General features: G+C 42.5%; 5 protein-coding genes across 6 annotated transcripts; 1 reads left to right on the top strand and 4 right to left on the bottom strand.

Annotated features, from left to right (window-relative positions):
• Positions 1 to 1,832: 1,832 nt before the first annotated feature.
• LOC9631015 (probable phospholipid hydroperoxide glutathione peroxidase) lies at positions 1,833 to 2,998 on the bottom strand. The gene is made up of 6 exons (XM_002990259.2): positions 2,662 to 2,998; positions 2,531 to 2,607; positions 2,398 to 2,459; positions 2,226 to 2,344; positions 2,003 to 2,170; positions 1,833 to 1,946 (listed from the first exon to the last, which is right to left on the bottom strand). Exons 1-6 carry the CDS (start codon positions 2,968 to 2,970, stop codon positions 1,923 to 1,925), a joined length of 759 nt encoding a protein of 252 aa, XP_002990305.2. The 5' UTR covers positions 2,971 to 2,998; the 3' UTR covers positions 1,833 to 1,922.
• A 90-nt stretch (positions 2,999 to 3,088) lies between these two features.
• On the top strand, positions 3,089 to 4,021 carry LOC9630824 (ataxin-3 homolog). Its single transcript, XM_002990299.2, has one exon. The coding sequence runs from the start codon at positions 3,127 to 3,129 to the stop codon at positions 3,949 to 3,951; it is 825 nt and encodes a 274-aa protein (XP_002990345.2). The 5' UTR covers positions 3,089 to 3,126; the 3' UTR covers positions 3,952 to 4,021.
• An 8-nt stretch (positions 4,022 to 4,029) lies between these two features.
• On the bottom strand, positions 4,030 to 5,099 carry LOC112342404. The gene is made up of 2 exons (XM_024664163.1): positions 4,266 to 5,099; positions 4,030 to 4,202 (listed from the first exon to the last, which is right to left on the bottom strand). Exons 1-2 carry the CDS (start codon positions 5,079 to 5,081, stop codon positions 4,035 to 4,037), a joined length of 984 nt encoding a protein of 327 aa, XP_024519931.1. The 5' UTR covers positions 5,082 to 5,099; the 3' UTR covers positions 4,030 to 4,034.
• On the bottom strand, positions 5,081 to 6,655 carry LOC9631014. The gene is made up of 4 exons (XM_002990258.2): positions 6,357 to 6,655; positions 5,924 to 6,274; positions 5,612 to 5,846; positions 5,081 to 5,529 (listed from the first exon to the last, which is right to left on the bottom strand). Exons 2-4 carry the CDS (start codon positions 6,005 to 6,007, stop codon positions 5,153 to 5,155), a joined length of 696 nt encoding a protein of 231 aa, XP_002990304.2. The 5' UTR covers positions 6,008 to 6,274; positions 6,357 to 6,655; the 3' UTR covers positions 5,081 to 5,152.
• A 2,464-nt stretch (positions 6,656 to 9,119) lies between these two features.
• LOC9630822 (proteasome subunit alpha type-2-B) lies at positions 9,120 to 11,113 on the bottom strand. Of its 2 annotated transcripts, XM_002990257.2 has the most exons (12): positions 11,002 to 11,113; positions 10,867 to 10,943; positions 10,747 to 10,811; positions 10,618 to 10,664; positions 10,466 to 10,541; positions 10,341 to 10,408; positions 10,215 to 10,284; positions 10,076 to 10,161; positions 9,955 to 10,017; positions 9,826 to 9,891; positions 9,683 to 9,772; positions 9,120 to 9,224 (listed from the first exon to the last, which is right to left on the bottom strand). In XM_002990257.2, exons 1-11 carry the CDS (start codon positions 11,034 to 11,036, stop codon positions 9,724 to 9,726), a joined length of 702 nt encoding a protein of 233 aa, XP_002990303.1. In that variant the 5' UTR covers positions 11,037 to 11,113; the 3' UTR covers positions 9,120 to 9,224; positions 9,683 to 9,723. The 2 variants fall into 2 exon arrangements, with proteins under 2 accessions (XP_002990303.1, XP_024519939.1); XM_024664171.1 differs by lacking the exon at positions 9,120 to 9,224 and having other exon boundaries at positions 9,648 to 9,772.
• Positions 11,114 to 17,953: the final 6,840 nt, after the last annotated feature.

Genomic DNA, 17,953 nt, shown 5'->3' with positions numbered 1-17,953 from the left:
ATGCTGGCAAACACAATCGAGATCTTTGATAGCATAAGAAGAATTCTTAACAAAGCTTGGAGAAAACAAGAAGATCAATCTAGATTATTTCGCCCTTTTCAACCATCTATAAAAGTAGGTTTTATGGGAAGGTCTTTTGGGAATAGGGTTTTGACAGATGGAGAGCAAGGTAAGAAGGATTGCCAGCAAGATGGGGTTTGGAGAAGTCATGGGAATGCATTTGGGCAGTCTTGAAGAAGATAGTTTTGGGCAGGCAATGCATTCCATTGAGTTTGATCCACCCTATGCAACTGCCAAGGTGTATTTTATGAAGTATGAACTTGTCCAGGGTCGAATATACCCTTCTCTTCCTGAAATGGTGTACTATGGCAAGATGCTTATGTTTTGTGCAATTGTCAAGAATAAACGTGATGGGGAGATGCATCAAATTGTTTGGGTGGAAGACGAAGATGAATGGGTCTTTATGACATTTGTAAGGAAAGACACAGGCGAGCTCAAGTTACCAAGGTTTCCAGGACATATACGACGGAGAGGGGATATGGGCTATATATTTCCAAATGTTCATTATCATCCTATTCCACGAGTGACAAGGAACAATTAAACGGTCTTAGGTTGCCTTAATGTTTTTGACCTTTTTTATCTTTAACACATTCGTATGTTATCTCAGGACAACTGCTTTCGTACAATTGCTAAACTGAATTCTTTTCTTAAATAAAAAGAACTGCTTTTTACAAGTTGCAAAAGTTTCTTGAAGACTCCATTTGCCACTACTCTTGGAATCAGCTCCATCTGACACTCTTCCGGTGCAAAATCGCAGTAGAGTAAATGGAGAAGAGTGCTGCAACCAATTCCAACACACGTCTCTAGATCCTCTCCAGATCTTCCTTGGGTGCCTCAAGTTGGAGTGTTAATCTCCTCCATGCAGCTCAAAGTGTATACGATGGCAAATCCGGCAAGCTCCTGTCTCTGGCTTTGGAAACCTTTGTTGGTTGTCGGAGCTTGATCTCTCCAACAATGCCGTCCAGGAGGACGTGATGATCCTGCTGAATTTACTAGGACTAGACAGCTAATCCTTCTCTTGCTTCCAGCACTGCTGATGTCTGCGTCCATGACCTGCGCTCAAGTTGAATCACTAACGCCTGATCGAATCGATGGCAACTTCAGCACGGCACTCATCACTGTTCAAGGAAATGGCACAGCTTCGATAACAGGAGGACAACAGTGGCTGAGATCTCCAGACAACTCCGCTGTGGCTGTGCTCTTCTTCAACACCACTTCCAGCAGCTGCCAGATCCAACTCCAGCAAGAGGCTCCCATCCTTCCACCGCCACTACGGCAGAGCCTTGTGTGGGGGTCGCCTGTTTGTTTGCACCCCCGGCGAGCCCAGTTACTTGCATAGTTCGCTTCACCACCAACGGGAGCTTGGAGCTCGAGCTGCAAGTGGAGCGCCAGGGCAATCGTCCTTCTTCGCTCTTCTGGAGGAGCGACACAGATGGACAAGGCGCGAGTTCCATGACGATTTTTAATGGTACAGGTCTTACGCTTCGAAATTCGTTGGATGTGATTGTGTGGTCTAGTTCGAGTGTAGCGTCGAGCGGACCTTGCCTTGAGCGAAATCGTGTGGAGCTTGCTCCCGCTCCCGCTCCTGTTGCTTGATACTGTACATGATATCATATATATGCTGATAACCATTTGATTGTAACAAAATCTTGGGTGCATGTTAAGCCGACCGGAAAACGAATTCCTCGCTCCGCGAGCCACCAAAATAACAGGCTATGGACACTCCATGTTTAAAGGTTTCTCAAAAAATAAGTTCTTCCGTGCTGCTAGAATGAACTGAATTGCATGCATGTAGGATTAGAGTCGCATGCTCCTTCATTATGCTCACAATCAGATTTACACCAAAACCTGGGTTTAGAATTTTATAGCAGCTTCTTAATGTCGCCCTGTGGAGGACAATAGTTTAGAGAGAAAAGACAAAAAAATCAGGAAGAGTTCTTACCTCGATCTGGAAGGGAGAAGTGGTGGGAGCATATCTTTCCACAACTTGCCCATCTTTGTTCACTAGAAATTTACCGAAATTCCATTTGATGCTATCGCCCAGCAATCCGCCTTTGCTGCTCTTGAGGAATTGATAAACTGGAGCTGTCGATGGCCCATTCACATCCACCTTCATCGCAAAAAAACGACTTAGAGAAGGGAAAAAAAACGCTTTAAGCAGTTACCTTGTCGAAGATTGGAAACTCTGCCTTGTATCTGGTGCACGCAAACTGCTTGATTTCCTCATTAGTTCCTGGTTCCTGGCCACCAAACTGGTTGCATGGAAATGCTAAAACCTCAAAGCCTGAGACAAGAGACAAGAAAGAGCAGTGTTTTATTTTGTAGCTTACAGCTTACCTTGGTCTTTGTATTTCTTGTGAACCTCTACCAATTCTTTATAGTTCCCGGAAGTCAATCCACTGGAAACATCATAAGAAAAAGAAAGAAAACCTTGTCAAAACCGATGCTTTCAAACGTTTATAGCACACACCATTGAGAAGCAATGTTGACAACGAGTAGAACTTTCCCCTTGTACATGCTCAAATCTATGTCTTTCCCATCGATATTCTAATGTCTTACCAAATCATCAAAATCCCGAACATCAAATCGACCCGTCCATACCTTGACAGTGAAATCGTGGATGGATTTCTCCTTGGTCGCCGTGGAAGCAAACGCCTTCCCCGCGCCCCAAGCAATCTGAGCTGCAACGCCAGCTCCAACAGCGCCAAGGGCCAATCTCCTCCCAAACACGCTCGATTTCGACGCTACCAGCGCCGGATTCGAGGCGGCAGCTCGAGGGAAATGCGGGAGCCAAACCTTGCGAGGCCTGGATCCAGAGACAGCTGTGGCCGATGTGGAGACGAGAGCTCCACGCGACGAGGGCACGAGCGATACCGAGACAAGCGCCATGGATCGAGCTCCACAACGCATAGTCACAAGGCTAAAGCTATGCCCTAAAGCCCGCCACGCACTCAAAGCAATGAACGGCTCCTAATTTGCCACATGTAACAACCACAGCGAGACACGTAGAAAGCATGAAACTAAAGATACCAGAGTATTCGATTAGGGTTAGGGCTTTGTGAAGCTATGGCGAGCCCGCTGCTCTATCACGAGACGCAGGAATCCAAGCTGTGCGCCGTGCACTGCCTCAATGCGGTGCTCCAGGGCCCCTACTTCTCGGAGCTGGAGCTGGCGGCCATCGCGCGCGACCTCGACCAGAGCGAGCGCGACGTGATGCTCGAGAGCGGCGGCGGCGACGCCCACTCTCCCGACTACCTCCGCTTCGTCTCCGAGGCCTCCTCCAACGTCGCCCTCGACGGCAACTTCAGCATCCAGGTCCTCCAGCGCGCGCTCGCCGCGCTCGATCTCAAGTGCCTCCCTCTCAATTCCCCCGAGCTCGCCACCGCCACCACCGAGATCGCCGCTTACATCTGCAACCTCCACGATCACTGGTTCGCGCTCCGCCGGATTGGAGCCCAGTGGTACAACTTCAACAGCCTCTTGCCGGCTCCCCAGCACCTCTCCAGCTTCTACGCCTCGGCCTTCCTCGACTCGCTCAAGAACGAGGGATGGAGCATCTTCGCCGTGCAGGGCGAGCTCCCCCGGGACTTCAATGCGGCCGGAGCTTCTTCCCCGGATGATGGGAGTTTTGGGCGATGGTTCACTCCCCAGGAAGCCCAGCAGGCGCTCGAGCTGGCCGCCAGTCAGGAGAGCCAGAAGGCCGCCGCGGAGGAGTCGGATCCGATGCTGGAGGCCGCCATCAAAGCTAGCTTGAAAGATCTTGACGAGCCGGATGGGACGAAGACGACGACGACGGTTCCGACGAGAGAGGACGATGTGGAAGTTGATGAATCAGAGCTGGCTGCAGCCATTGCCGCGAGCTTGGCCGACGTGAAGCCGCCACCTATATGAAGTTCATTATTGTCTATGTAAAGAAGAAGCGATTACTTACACTATAGCAGAAGCGCTCTAAACATTTCCACCAGAGAATCCACCTATTCAAAACAATAGAACAACAAAACAATGGCAACGTAAGTAGAGCGAACCTGGTAGCCCGTGAGATCATAGTGAAACTTCTTGTCAGTGAAGAAGTTCTCCAGGATTGCACGCTTGAAATGACTGAAGGGAAGCTCTTGGCATTTGAGAACTCGGCGAACTTCCACCTTGGATCAAAGAAGAAAAAATTGGAATCGGTGAAACGAAAAGGAAACGAAAATCTCGTGAACCTGTGCTGGAAACGATCCCCATTCCTCGAAAGCATCGGCGACGATGTTCATGGCCCCGTGCGAAACGGCCTCGTACACTCCCGAGAGTTCCTTCGTGTCGTAATTAAAAAGAAAGAGCACAGTACCTGGAGCGACGCGTAGAACGTTGGCTTGATTTGATGCCGGGAGCCCAAAAAGCTTTCGCCGCTCACACTCGCGCTTGGTCTCCGTTGTGCATCCAAAGATCATCCCTTCCAGTGCCCCGGGCTCGAGAAAAGAATCGCCATTACCTTCCTGGACTGGTGGAAACGCGAGCCTCTCAAACACTGACACTCGCTGGTGCTTCGATTTCTTTGCGTCGTCGTTGCAACTGACACCGGATGGAGAAGAAGAAGATCGAAGGCGCTTGCTTGGATGCCCCTCGCGGCTTGTTTGGATGATCCTTGCCTCCGCTTTTCTGGAAGAACGCCCATCTTGCTCCGCCGATCGAGATAAATCGGTGCTAGCGTCGCGATTCTTGCTCGACCGGTGGCTAATCGGAACCAAAGAATCGATCTTTCCCTCTGAAGAAGAAATAATCCGAGATTCCGGCGGGCTGGAGGCTGGAGAAACCCTGGTTGGAGCATCTCGAGCCGATTCAAGCCCCGATATTTCGGCCGCTGCTTGCATGCACGACGCGATCGTCTCTGCCGCTGCCAGCAACACCTGCTCGACATCTCTCGGATCGACGCGCGCATTTCTATCGTCTCCATCGGCATCCCTCGCAAGATGTGCTATCGCCGCCATCGCAGCTTTAGCATCCCTCTTTAAAACCCTAATAAGACGATAGCCCCTCATGATTTAAAACTTTTAACGCCTACGGCTAGCTAGCTCTATCAAGAAGAAAGAAAACTAGGTGACACTTCCAATCAGGATCCGCTAGACCACATAACTGGAGTAGCAAAGTTTGGATCAAACAGGTGCCACGATGGAACCTCGCACGGCTGCTGGACGATGAACTGGGGAGTAGCTTCGTCCACTGTAGCATCCGCCATCTCTTCGTCCATGGGCGTCGCCTCTTCCTCCATAGCCATGGCTTGTTCTTTCGCTTGGTCTTCCTCCTCCTGGCGAACTTGGTCGGTGATATCTTCGATAATCACTCGTCCACCGTCGCGGAAACTTGGAGGCGCGACGTAGGGAATCACCGCCAAGCTGTTGTTCATACCCATTCCACTCGACAATGCGAAATCGTGCTTGAACGATTTGGATGGAGAAAACCACTCCACAGCATCGGAGACTTGGAAATCTGGATGAAAGAAGTGAAACAAACCAAGCAAAATCGTGTTTTTTCTCTCTCTTTGCTCACGGAAGTTTCAGAGGAAACATACCTCTGTAGTGGCGTGGAAAGGATCCATTCACTTGTCTAAGCCGAGGCTTGGAGCGATCGGGAAGATCCATGGGCCTGTACAAGACTAAAGCTCTCTCATCAGCATCGGGCTCTGTAACGATCAAAGAAATAGGTGTAGAGTCCACTGGTGTATCGCTGGGGATCTCTACGGGACAGACCTCGGGGATCGCAACGGGCCCGTTCCGGGAGAAATCGGGCAAAAAATCCTCCGATTCCTGCGAAATCCCGCCCCATCGCGTCAAGAACCGCGAGAATTTCACCGCATTATCAGCGCGAGGCGATCAATCCATACCTGTCGCAGCTTCTTGCTGGGGAGCAGCCCGTAGAGAGCTGCGCTGGGATCGCTATCGTCTGGCCCCTTGCGCTTGAGATTCATCGCGTAGATTAGGAGCTCCGGGATATTCTCGAAAGCTCCAGAAACCCTAAAGTTCTTGACCCGCGTGGGCACTGAACATCTTCGTTTGAGAAGTTCCAAATCTCAGCCGTCCACGTGGCTACATGGAAAAACTTATTGGCTTCCACCACTGCTCTACGAGATCCTGATCTTGCTGTCCTCGTCCTCCTCGTCTTGATCCAACGGCGGCCCGAAATTCTTGCACCAGAGCTGCGAGGGAATCGGGAAATGCGGCGGCACTGGGCGTTGCTGTTCCACATCGATCAAAACCAGCCCATCGATCAGGGTCGATCGCGAAAATCTGGAGAGGAGAGAATGTAGGATGGATTACCTCGAGGCGCGCCGAGAGCCGGGCGATTGGGATGCAAATCAGGAAGATCCCTAGCAGCGTGAGCGCGGTGTTGCGGCGCCAATTCCTGGGATTGCAGTAGGGGCCGCCGAATGGTGTCCAGATGTCGTCGTTCCATCCCGAGTAATCCTTGGGCCAGTGCTCCGGCCATCCCTTGTGCCCCTGCGGTGGATGATGCCCCGAAGAAGAAGCCGCGCCATGCGATGGATCGCCCCCCATTGCTCGCGAGCTCCAAAAACCCTAGCCCTAGAATATGCCTTGAATGTTCTCTTAGAATATGCTTCTCGTGCTTGCCGGGATAGATTATTCAGGCCGGCATTACCACAGTGATTTTGACCACGAGTCTCTAGGTGAATGGCTGGTCAAAAGATAAAATTTCGTTATTCAACGGTAGTCAATGCTCCAGGTTGGTCCTCGTATTACTCTAAGGAATTACCACGTGAATTGGAACAATGGCTGCTTTATGGAGCTGGAGAGCAAAATCACAAAGGAGTAACGGGATCTTAATCTACATTAGATCGAGAAAAGCAAAGCTTAAAGCTAAGTTAACTATTTCTATTTCGTTTTCTTCTGTGTTTTTTTGGCGCTTGAATGGGACCCTGTCACTTGGTCGAGTATATAAACGACTCAGTGGTTATTAAGCTCTCTTCAAGGCAAGTGCAAAGATTCCCAAAGAAAGGAAAGAAGAAAAAAAGAGAGAAGATTTCCCAAATCACGCGAGTCGAGAGAGAGTCGAGAGAGAGTATTCTTAAATCAAGCAAAGCCTTTGAGCGAATTTCTTCGGGCGAGAAGTTTTTGGATTGCATCATCACAGCAGCTGCCATGAAGATTGAGACGACGCAGATGGATCTCGTGTGGTTTGGGATCACGACGGTCGCAGTGCTCTATCTGGTGGCGAGAACGATCTCCACACTGGAGAAGATTAGCAACAAAGTGGACCGCATGGTGGAGCACATTGGAATGGAAGTGGATTCGGCAATCGCGCGCCTCAGCAAAGAAGCCACTGTGATCATCGGGAACTTGGAGAAGAACGCGTCGGTTTGCCGCGACAATCTCTTCCAGCACGCGCAGGCAGTGGAGCTCAAGTGCTACCGTAGCAAAAGCGGAATCGCATTCGGCCTGGGGCCGCGATCCAGCAAGAAAAAATCGAGTCCATCGCCATCGATTTCTCCAGGTGAGATGCCAGCCCAAGTGCTCGGATTCTCGGATTATATAGTCATTCGGCTTTGCTCACTCTGTTTTTGGTGCTCTGTTCTTGCAGTGAATTCGATGAATTCTCGCACGATCCAGCCTGCTCTAGAGCAAAATGTCGCTGCCACTGGATGTGAATCACAGCCCCCGAAGAAAGATCATCACCAGCTCGTCGCGATTCACAAATGCATCGACAAGATTTTTAAGTTAAAGTACCGATGGATGTCCAAAAACGCCAAGAACAAGAGATCACTCAAGCAGGCGACAACATAAGGAGAAAAGAGAAACTTCCTTCTTTTTTTGTAACTTCTTTTTTTCTCCTTTTTTTGACCGGGTGAAAATTTTCACGTCCAAGCTCTTCTCGAGCTTGATCGCAAGTGTAAATAGCTAAAATTTTACATAAAGACGCAAAGTTTTCTGTGATTGATTTTTTCTTTTGGTGATGAATTTGCATATCAAATCGAACAATCTATCACTTCTATTGCTTTTTATCTTTGCTCTTATTTTCTTCTCTTTCAGTTTGATTGATGGATGGTCACCCCTTCACAAGGCTTGGGAATATTAATGATGAACTCTACACGAAAAATTTTCACCTTTGCCCATTCTTTCGGACCTTCTTTCCCCCTTCGCGCAGGCAACGGCCCGGATCGCATCCCATCCAGCGGTCAAGATCGCCTAAGAGCCGACGGTCCAGGCTGCACGTACGGATGCTTCTTGTTGGTCTTTTGGGAGGCCAGGTGGCCACCCGCGGCATGTTATGCTTTGAGCAAATTAAATCGAGCCCTTGAAACCTTTAGAAAATAGTTATTTTCTCGCTTGGCGAATCTATGCCGCATTTTCAACATCTATAGCCGCTATATTTCAGGCACATGTGAATTTTCGCCGACCAATTTATGTGTCTGAAAACGATTAGGCCACACGCAACGACACAAAAATCTAATAGAAATACGCCACCTTTGTATGCTTGTCAGGGAGCTGGCCTTAAGCACGCGAAAAGCGCCACCAAAGCAATTAGACCATCAAACAAGGAGGTGGAACTTGTCAACAATGAGCGACTATAGACTATAGAAAATATAAAGACGTGCACTTAGAAACGTCGATTTCGTGCTTAGATTTGTGCGTCGATCGGAAAAGATTTGGATCCATCAGCGTTAACCGAGAAAAGGACTTCGTGCTGTTCTTGCGATGCAAAAGCACAAATCAAAGTTAAGGGTCCCCCACTCACACTTTGATTAGGACCAAGAACAAGAAGAAGAAAAAAAAGTAGAGAAAGAGATAACTATGAGAAAAAAAAAAAGGAGAGGGGGAGAATTCCTGGAATGACAACGCTGAGTAAGCAACGAGAAAAGAGAAAAAAAATGGATAGAACCCAAGCCCGGGGCGTCCACTGACGAGTAAAATACACAAAAAGCTCGATATTGCAATCGCAATCTCCGGAACCCGAAATGCGGATGATTGAGGAATGAGAGAGAGAGAGAGATGTTCGAGAGAGATGATTCAGCCAGGCCACAAAAATACAGATTCACACACAAGCTCGTCTCAAAGCAAGAGCAAAACAGCTCCAAAATGCCACCCAGATAGATAATAGATGCAGTGTTCCAAAGCAAAAAGTGACATCTTGAGTACTATTCGGAAAATATCATTGCTGTTCTTCGTTCACTGGACGAATCACGTCAAAGTTTAAGTAGCGTTCGAGAAGAACAAACAGGGGGAAAAGCAAGCACACACAGGTGTCCATTTCTCAATCATACGTCAGCCAAAGAGCTGACGAAAGCCCAGCCACACCCCGAGGGACCGGACTCTCGTCTTGAAAACGATAGAAATCGCTAAACAACATAAAGCCCCTGATCTCGCAATCGCCAAGGAAACAATAAAACCAGCAGCGCTCATGATTGAGAATAGAACGGATGTTTCGCCACGCAGAAACGCGAATGAATGCATCATGACACGGATGCCAACAGATAATGTTATCTAGTCACTTTGTGTTCTTGGGATCAGCATGGCATGAAGCCACAAATATTCTCAAGAAGAAGATGAGGTAAAAGAGCATGCAACTGACAGACAAAAAGATGCAAGAAGTTCTCACCGGCCAGCATGAGTGTTTCCACAATAAGTACCTTGAACAGAGGGCTTAAAACAGTCCCGATTCTCGATCCAATTACTCTACTTCCGCCAAATAGTCGTCAATCTCAGCGGGCGTGAGGGCTCTGCAAGGCTTTCTCCGTTTGCCATCAAGTTGCAGCGATAATGGACAAGATACCTGAACTTTTGGTCCGACCCCACGATGCCAATCTCGATATTCTTCCCGGAAATTTGCCCCTCGAAACTGATAAAACCGAAAAACGTTATCCCTTGGGAAAGAAAAGCAGTCGCGGGAGAAAGGTCGCACCCTTCTTTCAAAGTCAGGATTGCCGTGTGGACTGCATCTTCCAGTTCCAGGTCGTCCGTGTACCTGTAGAGAAAAAAAGCATGAGAGTGTGTCGGACATAACTAGTAAACAAGTCGGAAACCTCTTTTCCAGGAAGGTCTTGGCGTTGGAAGCATTTTTGCCTATCGCGGATGCTTTCCATGAAAAGTATGAACCTGACGGATCGACCTGAATAGTGACACTATTACAGGTGCCCGCGCGAGCCAATAACATTACAATACCTGATATAAATGCGGACCTTCGTCATCGAAGCCGGCGACAAGCAACGACACTCCAAATGGACGTACACCACTGTAGTTTAAATATCAAGCGGAAATGACCAGCAGAAAAAGAAGATGCCAACATACCCCGACTGCGTGAATTCCTGCATGACAGCCGCGATTTCTCTGACCAGTTGGGAGACAGGAATGTGTTCCTGTATTGCAAGACTTGGTAGGATTACCGTGCGACAAACGTAATACGGTCTCCCTACCTTGTAAAGACGGAAGTATTGCAATGCTTGCTTCTGGCTCTTACGCATGAGCACCCGTGAATCCGGACCCATGCCACTGACAAGAAAAAGATTTACTAAGAACTTCGACCAGAATGACAAAAACAAAACTAAGCAAGAACAAAACGGGAAACCTGTATACGCTGCCGATATTGCTAGTCACATTCTGGACCTTTTGGATCTAAGAAAACAGCACCAAAAAAAAAAAGTGAGATTCGCCCCAAAAGAAAAAGAAAAGGAGGAGAAAAAAATTGGAAACTTACAGATGTTTCATCGACAAGAATCGATGGAAGTTTTTTCTCGGTCGCAATGACAACTCCATTCCGGACTGCGAATGCCACAACAAGGGAAAAGATCATAGAACCAGGAAAGAGAGAAATTACCTCTGATCCCGAGCGAGGTCTGCCCGGCGGCCACAGCTGTGAGAGCATGCTCGATCTGGACGAGCTTCCCCGATGGACTGGCAAGCGTGCAAAAAGATCAGCTCAGCGGCAGCTAGGGCGAGGCGATCGATTTACCTGAAAGTAGTAAGCGAGTACTGACTGTCGCCCATCTCTCTCCCTCTCGCAAAACCCTAAAATCTCTTGTTAGGGTTCTTTACTAGATAGAAATATTTCCCTCTTTCTGACGCGACAACGATGAGCTTCGATCTGGCACGCCCGAGCGCTTGGATCGGCAGCTGCTTGGAATGCGGCAGATCGAGAGATCAGCAAGCTTGTCGACGCCGCGGCGATCGAACGCGGCGATCCGGGGAATTCTAGCTGTATGGAGCCGCAGCCTCACGGATGCTCGCCAGGATGCCTAGTCACAGCGTTGTGTCGGCTGCTCCGAGAGCGGCGAAGGCGATCTCTTCTCGGCGATGCAAGCCTAGGCCGATCGTACTCAAGGCTTCTGGAAATCTCGCAGAGAAAGGGAACGAAAAGAGTTTTTATCTCGTGATGCTCGGGGCTTTGGAGAAGACAATGGCGATTCATTCCATGGCTCTCAACGAGGAGCCTGTCCTCCATAGCTTCGTCCAAAAGGGTTTGGTAGAAACTTATGCCAAGTGTGGGAGCTTGACTGATGCTCCAATGGTTTTCGTCCACACGGTCGTCTCTTGGACGGCTTTGATTCTCGGGTACGCTGAGAATCGCGAGGAAAGACTGGCATTGGAGATTTTTCTCTCGAATGGAAGCGGATGGGAAGGCTGCTCGCCACTTGTCAAATTCATGGTAAGGTCAAGCTGCCATTCGGTGTTGACTTGGACCTCGTTGTGCTGAACGCGGCGGTGGTGGGGCGCTAGAAGAACTTTCAACCGCATGGTTCTTCGCACCATGACTTCCTGGAACACTTTGATGATGGGGTATGTACTCCAAACTCTGGAAAATTTGGGGCTGCTCTCAAGGCTTCTGCGAATCTGTCAGCGCTGCAAAGTGGACAGCAATTTGAGGGAGAAATCTGCCGCTACGGTCACGAGTTACGGCGCAAAATCTCTGGTGGACGTAATGGCAAGACCGAAGCTCACCAGGTATCTAGACCGGATTTCGTGTGCTGGAACGCACTGCTACTGCTAGCAGGTTACAGCCGCGAGCTCGTGTTCTCCCAGTTCCACAAGTTGTAATGCCTGAAACCAGACGTCGTGACTTTCGTTTCCCTCCTAGCCGGGTTGAGGCAAGAGGCTTTTCAATGAGGAGCAGTTTTTATTGTTCCCTGAAGAGTGTTTAGATTTGTGTATTTTTTTGTTTATATTTAGCTTTTATATAATGTAAATCTGTCTTGTTTTTATTTCTTCTCTTTTTCTTTTCAATTTTTCCTTTGTTCAATCTTTATAACATATTCCTCCTTTGCAACAACTTCTTTATCCTCTAGCTCTAGAGTAATAATTAGTGTAATTGCTCAATGTTATGTGGCTGATCAATCAAATTTAATTAATGGTGGCATTCATGTATATGGTGTAGTTCCTCTTGCTTGTATTATTAATCCTTATGTTTGATCAGATTTTTTCTATGGGAATCTTGGGGATGATATATATGATTTAGTTCTATCAATTTGGAAAGATTGCTATTTATCATTCTTGGGATGAGGTATAATGGTTTGACTACAACAACTTATCTAAATTGGAGTCTTCTCCCAAACAACTATAATAATAGCTTTAATAATTATATCATTTTCATCAAGGGGCATCTAAGTTAGTTATGCAATTTAATATTCTATTATGAATGTGATTACAAGTATTAAAAGTTACTTGTCAGTAAGTCTTTTTGGATATTTTTCCCTTACTACCATAATGGCAAAAAGTTAGTATCGCTAAAATATTTAGACTTCAAGGGCATTTAGGAAAGAAATCCTAAATTATCATTTCGTCAAACATATTTGATATGGTGATAAAAAACTTATGTTTTTAACTTGCATTGACAATATTAAGCCTAATAATTGTTTTGGCTTTATATTTAATCTTGATGGTGATTGAAGAAAAATGTTAATGCAATATAAATATCTGAAAATGTAATTTTTGCAATCAAGTTTTTTGGTATTCAAAATATATTTCAGCGAGTACTATCCAATAAGGTTAGGTGATTAGTCTCATTATATATGCAAAGATGAAAACGGTGGTTTAAGTACTTATATGTTTGGTTGCTATAACTTCACATGCATTCCATGGGTATAGATTTTGGTTATTATTTCATATTACATTGTATAAGCCTTTGCTTAGGTTCATAAGATGATTTTGAGATATTCCATTCACACAAGTTTTCATTTGGGCTCATAAGTGCACATTAGCAACTTGAGCTTACATTTTGAGTTGGTGGGATTAATGTTAACTTATTAGTAATTACCATAAGTTATTCTATGTTACCGTGGGTAAAAATAAACCTTCCTTAGGTTTACTATAAATAACATATATACTAGTCCGTGGTTGTTTAACACAACATTAATGAATCTTTCTTAGGCATGATGATGAGTGCATCAATTAAGATTATAGGGATTAGTCTATTGATTTAAGTAGTTATTGTTGGCCCCTTTAAATAGTTATTGTTGTGCCTATTATTGTGCCTTAGTTGTGCCTTGGACTAAAGATAGTGTGAATGCAAACTTGAGGTTTGGTCAAAATTGAGTCTGAAAAGAGAGTAATCAAGGATAAAGGATTAAATATGTAAATAATTTTTGATGATTTACCAATGAGATGTGATCTCATTGCTTATGTTTACATTATGCAATCAAGAATCCCTACTTTGATGCATGTTAGTTATGATGGTTTTATAAGTGGTGAGTTATAAAATAGATAGTAGAGAAGCATTAAACCATTTTGTCTAGGCTTGTTATTTAAAGGCTTCAATTGCAATGCTCAATTCTTTTGTAGGGAACTTTACTATTGTTCCTTGAGTAACTTGATGTTAGATTAATTTTGAGTTTGGTCGGAAAGAGAGTGGCATGAATTATTTATATTGTGAACAAAGTTATTAGTGTTAAGTATTATAAATTTTTATTGGCAAAGTGTGGTATTTATATTGTATTTTGTCAAATTAAATATGATCATCAATCAAGCAATATCATAAGCAACACTTATATCATTACTATAAAGGTTTATACAAATATCAAGTGCCCACTCAAGTCATTGTGATTACTTTATCATAACCATATAATCATGAGCAATGTGTTTACAAAGTTGTTTGATTAAACAATGATTAACCCCAAAGTGGTTAATGATGAATTTACACAAAATAACATTGTAATAACTTTAACTCGATTCTTAAGAGTGATTTATTTTATGCTAAATGGTTCCTTGAGAGTTTACCTATTAAAATTTTAGAAAGGTTATAACATTTATTTATTATAATTTGATGGTGGATCCATTAGTACTTGGAGTAGATCGTTAGATGGAAAAAGTGTGTAAGCAAGGTATTGACATTACTAGCAATTGGTGTTAATTAGAGTGGCATTGTTATGTTGAGTGATGAGGATTTTTCCTTAGAGCTGTATTCTATTTTCCTAAGCAATTGCAAACTAATGAAGGGGCTAGAATTTGACTTTGGTTAGTTTAAATATTAGTAGGTAGTTTATATGATATAGCCTAAAATGAATGCTAACTTTTAAGGCTAAGGCAATTGAGTTGGATAAAGTTTAAAGTCAATGTAAAAAAGTGATTGTTACGCTTTTCTAGAAAAGTGACTTTTATGCTTTTTATTTTTTTGTGTTATGTTTGGTAACAAGTTACATCTTGCATTACATTAAACTCTATGAAATTAATGAACTTTCATTGATCTTTACTTGGTTTTAGTGGCATTATGCCTTGACTGAGGATAATAATGTTTAACTATGTTGTTTATGGTTGAGATGTTAATACCAATACTGTAGTCTTGTATATTAGAAGGTTGTGTACTATATGAGTCCATCTTATAGTCTTCACTTTAGTTTTTATTAAGTGTTGATCATGTCTAACTAGTGTCTTCATTTATGCTTAAAATTGTTGACTAGATATGTTAGTGAGCTTATAAATAGTCATTTTGTCCATACTTATCCATGTTTTTATATATTATAAGTGGAGTGTTATTTTTCTATTGGACAAATATATAACTTGATGATATGAGTTTGTGATTAGGTTTTATGAAGGCGAGTGGACGAGTGATTGTTAATTATTTTGTGACTAGTGATTACTTATAAACTTTGTCGAGAACCATTAACACTTGCTTAGCTTGATGATGATTTAGCAATGATGGGCTTACTTACTAGATGGTGTGTTCTTGGTCTTCCACGGTTTTTTCATATTAACATATTGGTTTCACCTTTTTTGATATTGTTTAATTGTGTTTAGTTTATAGTGTTGGATTGCATTAAATTTTGGATGTGGTGATTCATTCTTTGATGATACATTATATATAGCTGAATATTATTAAAGGATTGGTCTTGAATACTGAATAAGGTATCTTCAACCTTAGTTAGCTTAATTGCCATAGAGTATTGATTGATGATTCACTTTTACTTTCTTCTAGCTTTATTTTGGTGTTGATGGCATCAAAGTGATGTTGTAATATTAATATTATTCAAATTAAGATTGAAGTGAGAAGAGATTATTGTCTCTAAAAATATATTTAAAATATTGAATTTTCCATCTGTGGTTTATATGATTGGTGAGTGATTATACTCAATGAAGATTGACATTTCATTTCACTAGTCTCAATAAAGATGGTGTTGATAGTTAGTTGTACCCTTATGTTATTAGCATTTGTGCATTTTACTAGTTAGCAATTATGTTGGTGTTCAAACAAACTAAGTGGCAAGTTGAATTAGTTATGTGAGCTTTGGTATTTCTTTGAAAAGTGATTTACTCATGGATTATACTATTTCTGTAAACAAAAGAGTTAGTAGTCGATATTAAATTTATTAGTTCCTTGTTGAATTTAAATTAAGGATATATCAATCATTGATAATTTTTCTTGTATTTCCTTATAAAGTGAGTTACACCTTGATATAAAAAGTGGATTTATGGAGCATTGGTTTGGTGGTCACTTATTGAGCATAGCTTTATTATGCTTGAATTTTGAATTAATGCAAATATATTCTTTATTAACATTTATATTATGAACTTTAGCTTATAGATATGGATATTATGGGTTATACTATGATTTCTTTTTTAACATTGAAGTTAATTCATGCGAGAATGATGATCATTATTAAGTGAGATTTAGCTATATGCTTTTTCAAACTTTTGGTTCTTTGAATTCTCATGCTCATTATTCTATTTGTTAGAAGTTGTTAAAGAAAGTATATTGGCTCATCAGCTTTAATGTTGAAGTTAGTGTTTACATTTGGCAATCATTAATAATAATTGACTATTATCTAGGGTAGTTGATTATCTTTGTTAAAAATTTTGTTTAATTATTATTGATTTGAATGATTTGCTATTGTTCAAGATAGTAGATTATTTATTCAATAATGATTATGCATCTTTTTATTGATAGAATGATTGATGATTTTTCATGATAATTATTGTTCTCTTTTATGGATTTTGGCTTGTTGTATTATCATATATTCTTAGATTGGTCTTTTAGATTTGAGATATTAGTAAAATGTTTTTGAAACTTATTTTAACAACTTTAGTTCCTTAGTGTTGTTGTCCAAGATCTATTTAAATTGGCTCATATGATAGTTTATATGATCAAGTGTTTGTTGGCCCTTGCGACATTCACTCTGTTTTATGGATTATTATTCTAATAGATTAAGATGTTATTTTCTTCATGTGATACATTCGGAAGCATTCTGTTTGTCCATTAGTTATACTTTATATTTTTTTAGTTGCCTTTCATAAGTTACTATCTATAATCTTATGGTACATTTACAATTAAATTTTATTAGATAGTTAATCCTATGTCTTCCAATTATGATGATCTTGGTAGTTCCTCTACTATATTAGTTTCTTGGATGGTATTTTATTGCAATACTCTTATGTTTTAATCTAATATTTATTTATTGAAAATTCAATGTCTCTAAGATATCTTTGTTTATAACTTTAATATTGTTCATATGTTGATCTTCTACTTTGGGCTAGTATAAATAGACTGGCTTTAACACTTTGTGTGTATATTAAAAATTTTAATCATGGGGTAGTTATTGTCGATTGGTCATATTATTGCCTCTCTCTTGATGTTCGTTATTCCGTTAAAAGGGCATAACTGTATAAATAACTTTAACTACTTATTTATAATAATTTATTTAAATTAGGTTTGATTTGTTTGCTCATGAGGGTTGGGGCCTTTGGCTTCTTTTTTATATCACCTATAGGCAAAGATATATAATTTTTTATAACTTGGGTGACATTTAGAGTAGCAAAGGTGGCTAACTCTATTAGTCATTTCTTTGTTGATGACAATCAAAAGATGTCTGAGTGGTAGTATATTTACGTTAGACAAAGAGATTGTCCCCTAACTAGTTTAAGTTTGTGCATTTCTCACAAAGTGTGAACACTATAAAAAAAATTTAGAGTTGTTTATTTGGTAATGCTCTAGACTAGAATATGCATCGAGGAGGACATTGATTTTCACTAAAGAGGGGAGAGTGTCATGAATATGACTATGGGTATCAAAAATTATTTGTCGGCAACTTATTTTAAACATTTTCATATTACTGCTATGATAGTGGGAGGTCGGTGTTGCGAAACCCTTTATTAATTTTCACCCAATCTAATTGAGAAATTGATAATCACATATGCAAAGGGCACTAAAGAAGGAAATCTAAGTTTTATTATGTTCTATCACTTCTCATCTATAGTGAATGTTGAACTTCATTGCTTACTTCTTTTACAAGAATTTCCATCCAAAGTCTCAGATCCTTCTACAAGAGGATGTGCACTTCCTCATGCTTATCATGCACCAAGCTATAGTCCATGGATTTTCTAGTAATGGGCTCTTGTCAAGGAAAGACCAAAAGGGTTCAATAGAAATAAATAAAGAGCTGCCAAAGTTTTATATCCTTCTATAACTTTCTAGTTTGCAT

The sequence above is a fragment of the Selaginella moellendorffii genome, unplaced genomic scaffold (genome assembly GCF_000143415.4).
Source record: "Selaginella moellendorffii unplaced genomic scaffold, v1.0 SELMOscaffold_107, whole genome shotgun sequence".
Lineage (NCBI taxonomy): Eukaryota > Viridiplantae > Streptophyta > Lycopodiopsida > Selaginellales > Selaginellaceae > Selaginella > Selaginella moellendorffii.
Note: the sequence above shows the minus strand (reverse complement) of the source record. Positions and strands in the feature narration are given on the sequence as shown.

What these genes read in the sequence shown, in the direction of transcription:
- LOC112342404 (XM_024664163.1), bottom strand. Translation starts at nt 5,081, where the DNA reads ATGAGGGGCTATCGTCTTATTAGGGTTTTAAAGAGGGATGCTAAAGCT. An exon ending in GGGGATCGTTTCCAGCACAG is followed by an intron (nt 4,203 to 4,265) that starts GTTCACGAGATT and finishes CTTTGATCCAAG; the next exon opens with GTGGAAGTTCGCCGAGTTCT.
- LOC9630824 (XM_002990299.2), top strand. Translation starts at nt 3,127, where the DNA reads ATGGCGAGCCCGCTGCTCTATCACGAGACGCAGGAATCCAAGCTGTGC.
- LOC9630822 (XM_002990257.2), bottom strand. Translation starts at nt 11,036, where the DNA reads ATGGGCGACAGTCAGTACTCGCTTACTACTTTCAG. An exon ending in AATACTTCCGTCTTTACAAG is followed by an intron (nt 10,409 to 10,465) that starts GTAGGGAGACCG and finishes CTTGCAATACAG; the next exon opens with GAACACATTCCTGTCTCCCA. An exon ending in AAGGTCCGCATTTATATCAG is followed by an intron (nt 10,162 to 10,214) that starts GTATTGTAATGT and finishes GTCACTATTCAG; the next exon opens with GTCGATCCGTCAGGTTCATA.
- LOC9631014 (XM_002990258.2), bottom strand. Translation starts at nt 6,007, where the DNA reads ATGAATCTCAAGCGCAAGGGGCCAGACGATAGCGATCCCAGCGCAGCT. An exon ending in CCAGCAAGAAGCTGCGACAG is followed by an intron (nt 5,847 to 5,923) that starts GTATGGATTGAT and finishes GGGATTTCGCAG; the next exon opens with GAATCGGAGGATTTTTTGCC. An exon ending in CTTTCCACGCCACTACAGAG is followed by an intron (nt 5,530 to 5,611) that starts GTATGTTTCCTC and finishes TCTTTCATCCAG; the next exon opens with ATTTCCAAGTCTCCGATGCT.
- LOC9631015 (XM_002990259.2), bottom strand. Translation starts at nt 2,970, where the DNA reads ATGCGTTGTGGAGCTCGATCCATGGCGCTTGTCTCGGTATCGCTCGTG. An exon ending in CAAGAAATACAAAGACCAAG is followed by an intron (nt 2,345 to 2,397) that starts GTAAGCTGTAAG and finishes CTCTTGTCTCAG; the next exon opens with GCTTTGAGGTTTTAGCATTT. An exon ending in CTTCTCCCTTCCAGATCGAG is followed by an intron (nt 1,947 to 2,002) that starts GTAAGAACTCTT and finishes TGTCCTCCACAG; the next exon opens with GGCGACATTAAGAAGCTGCT.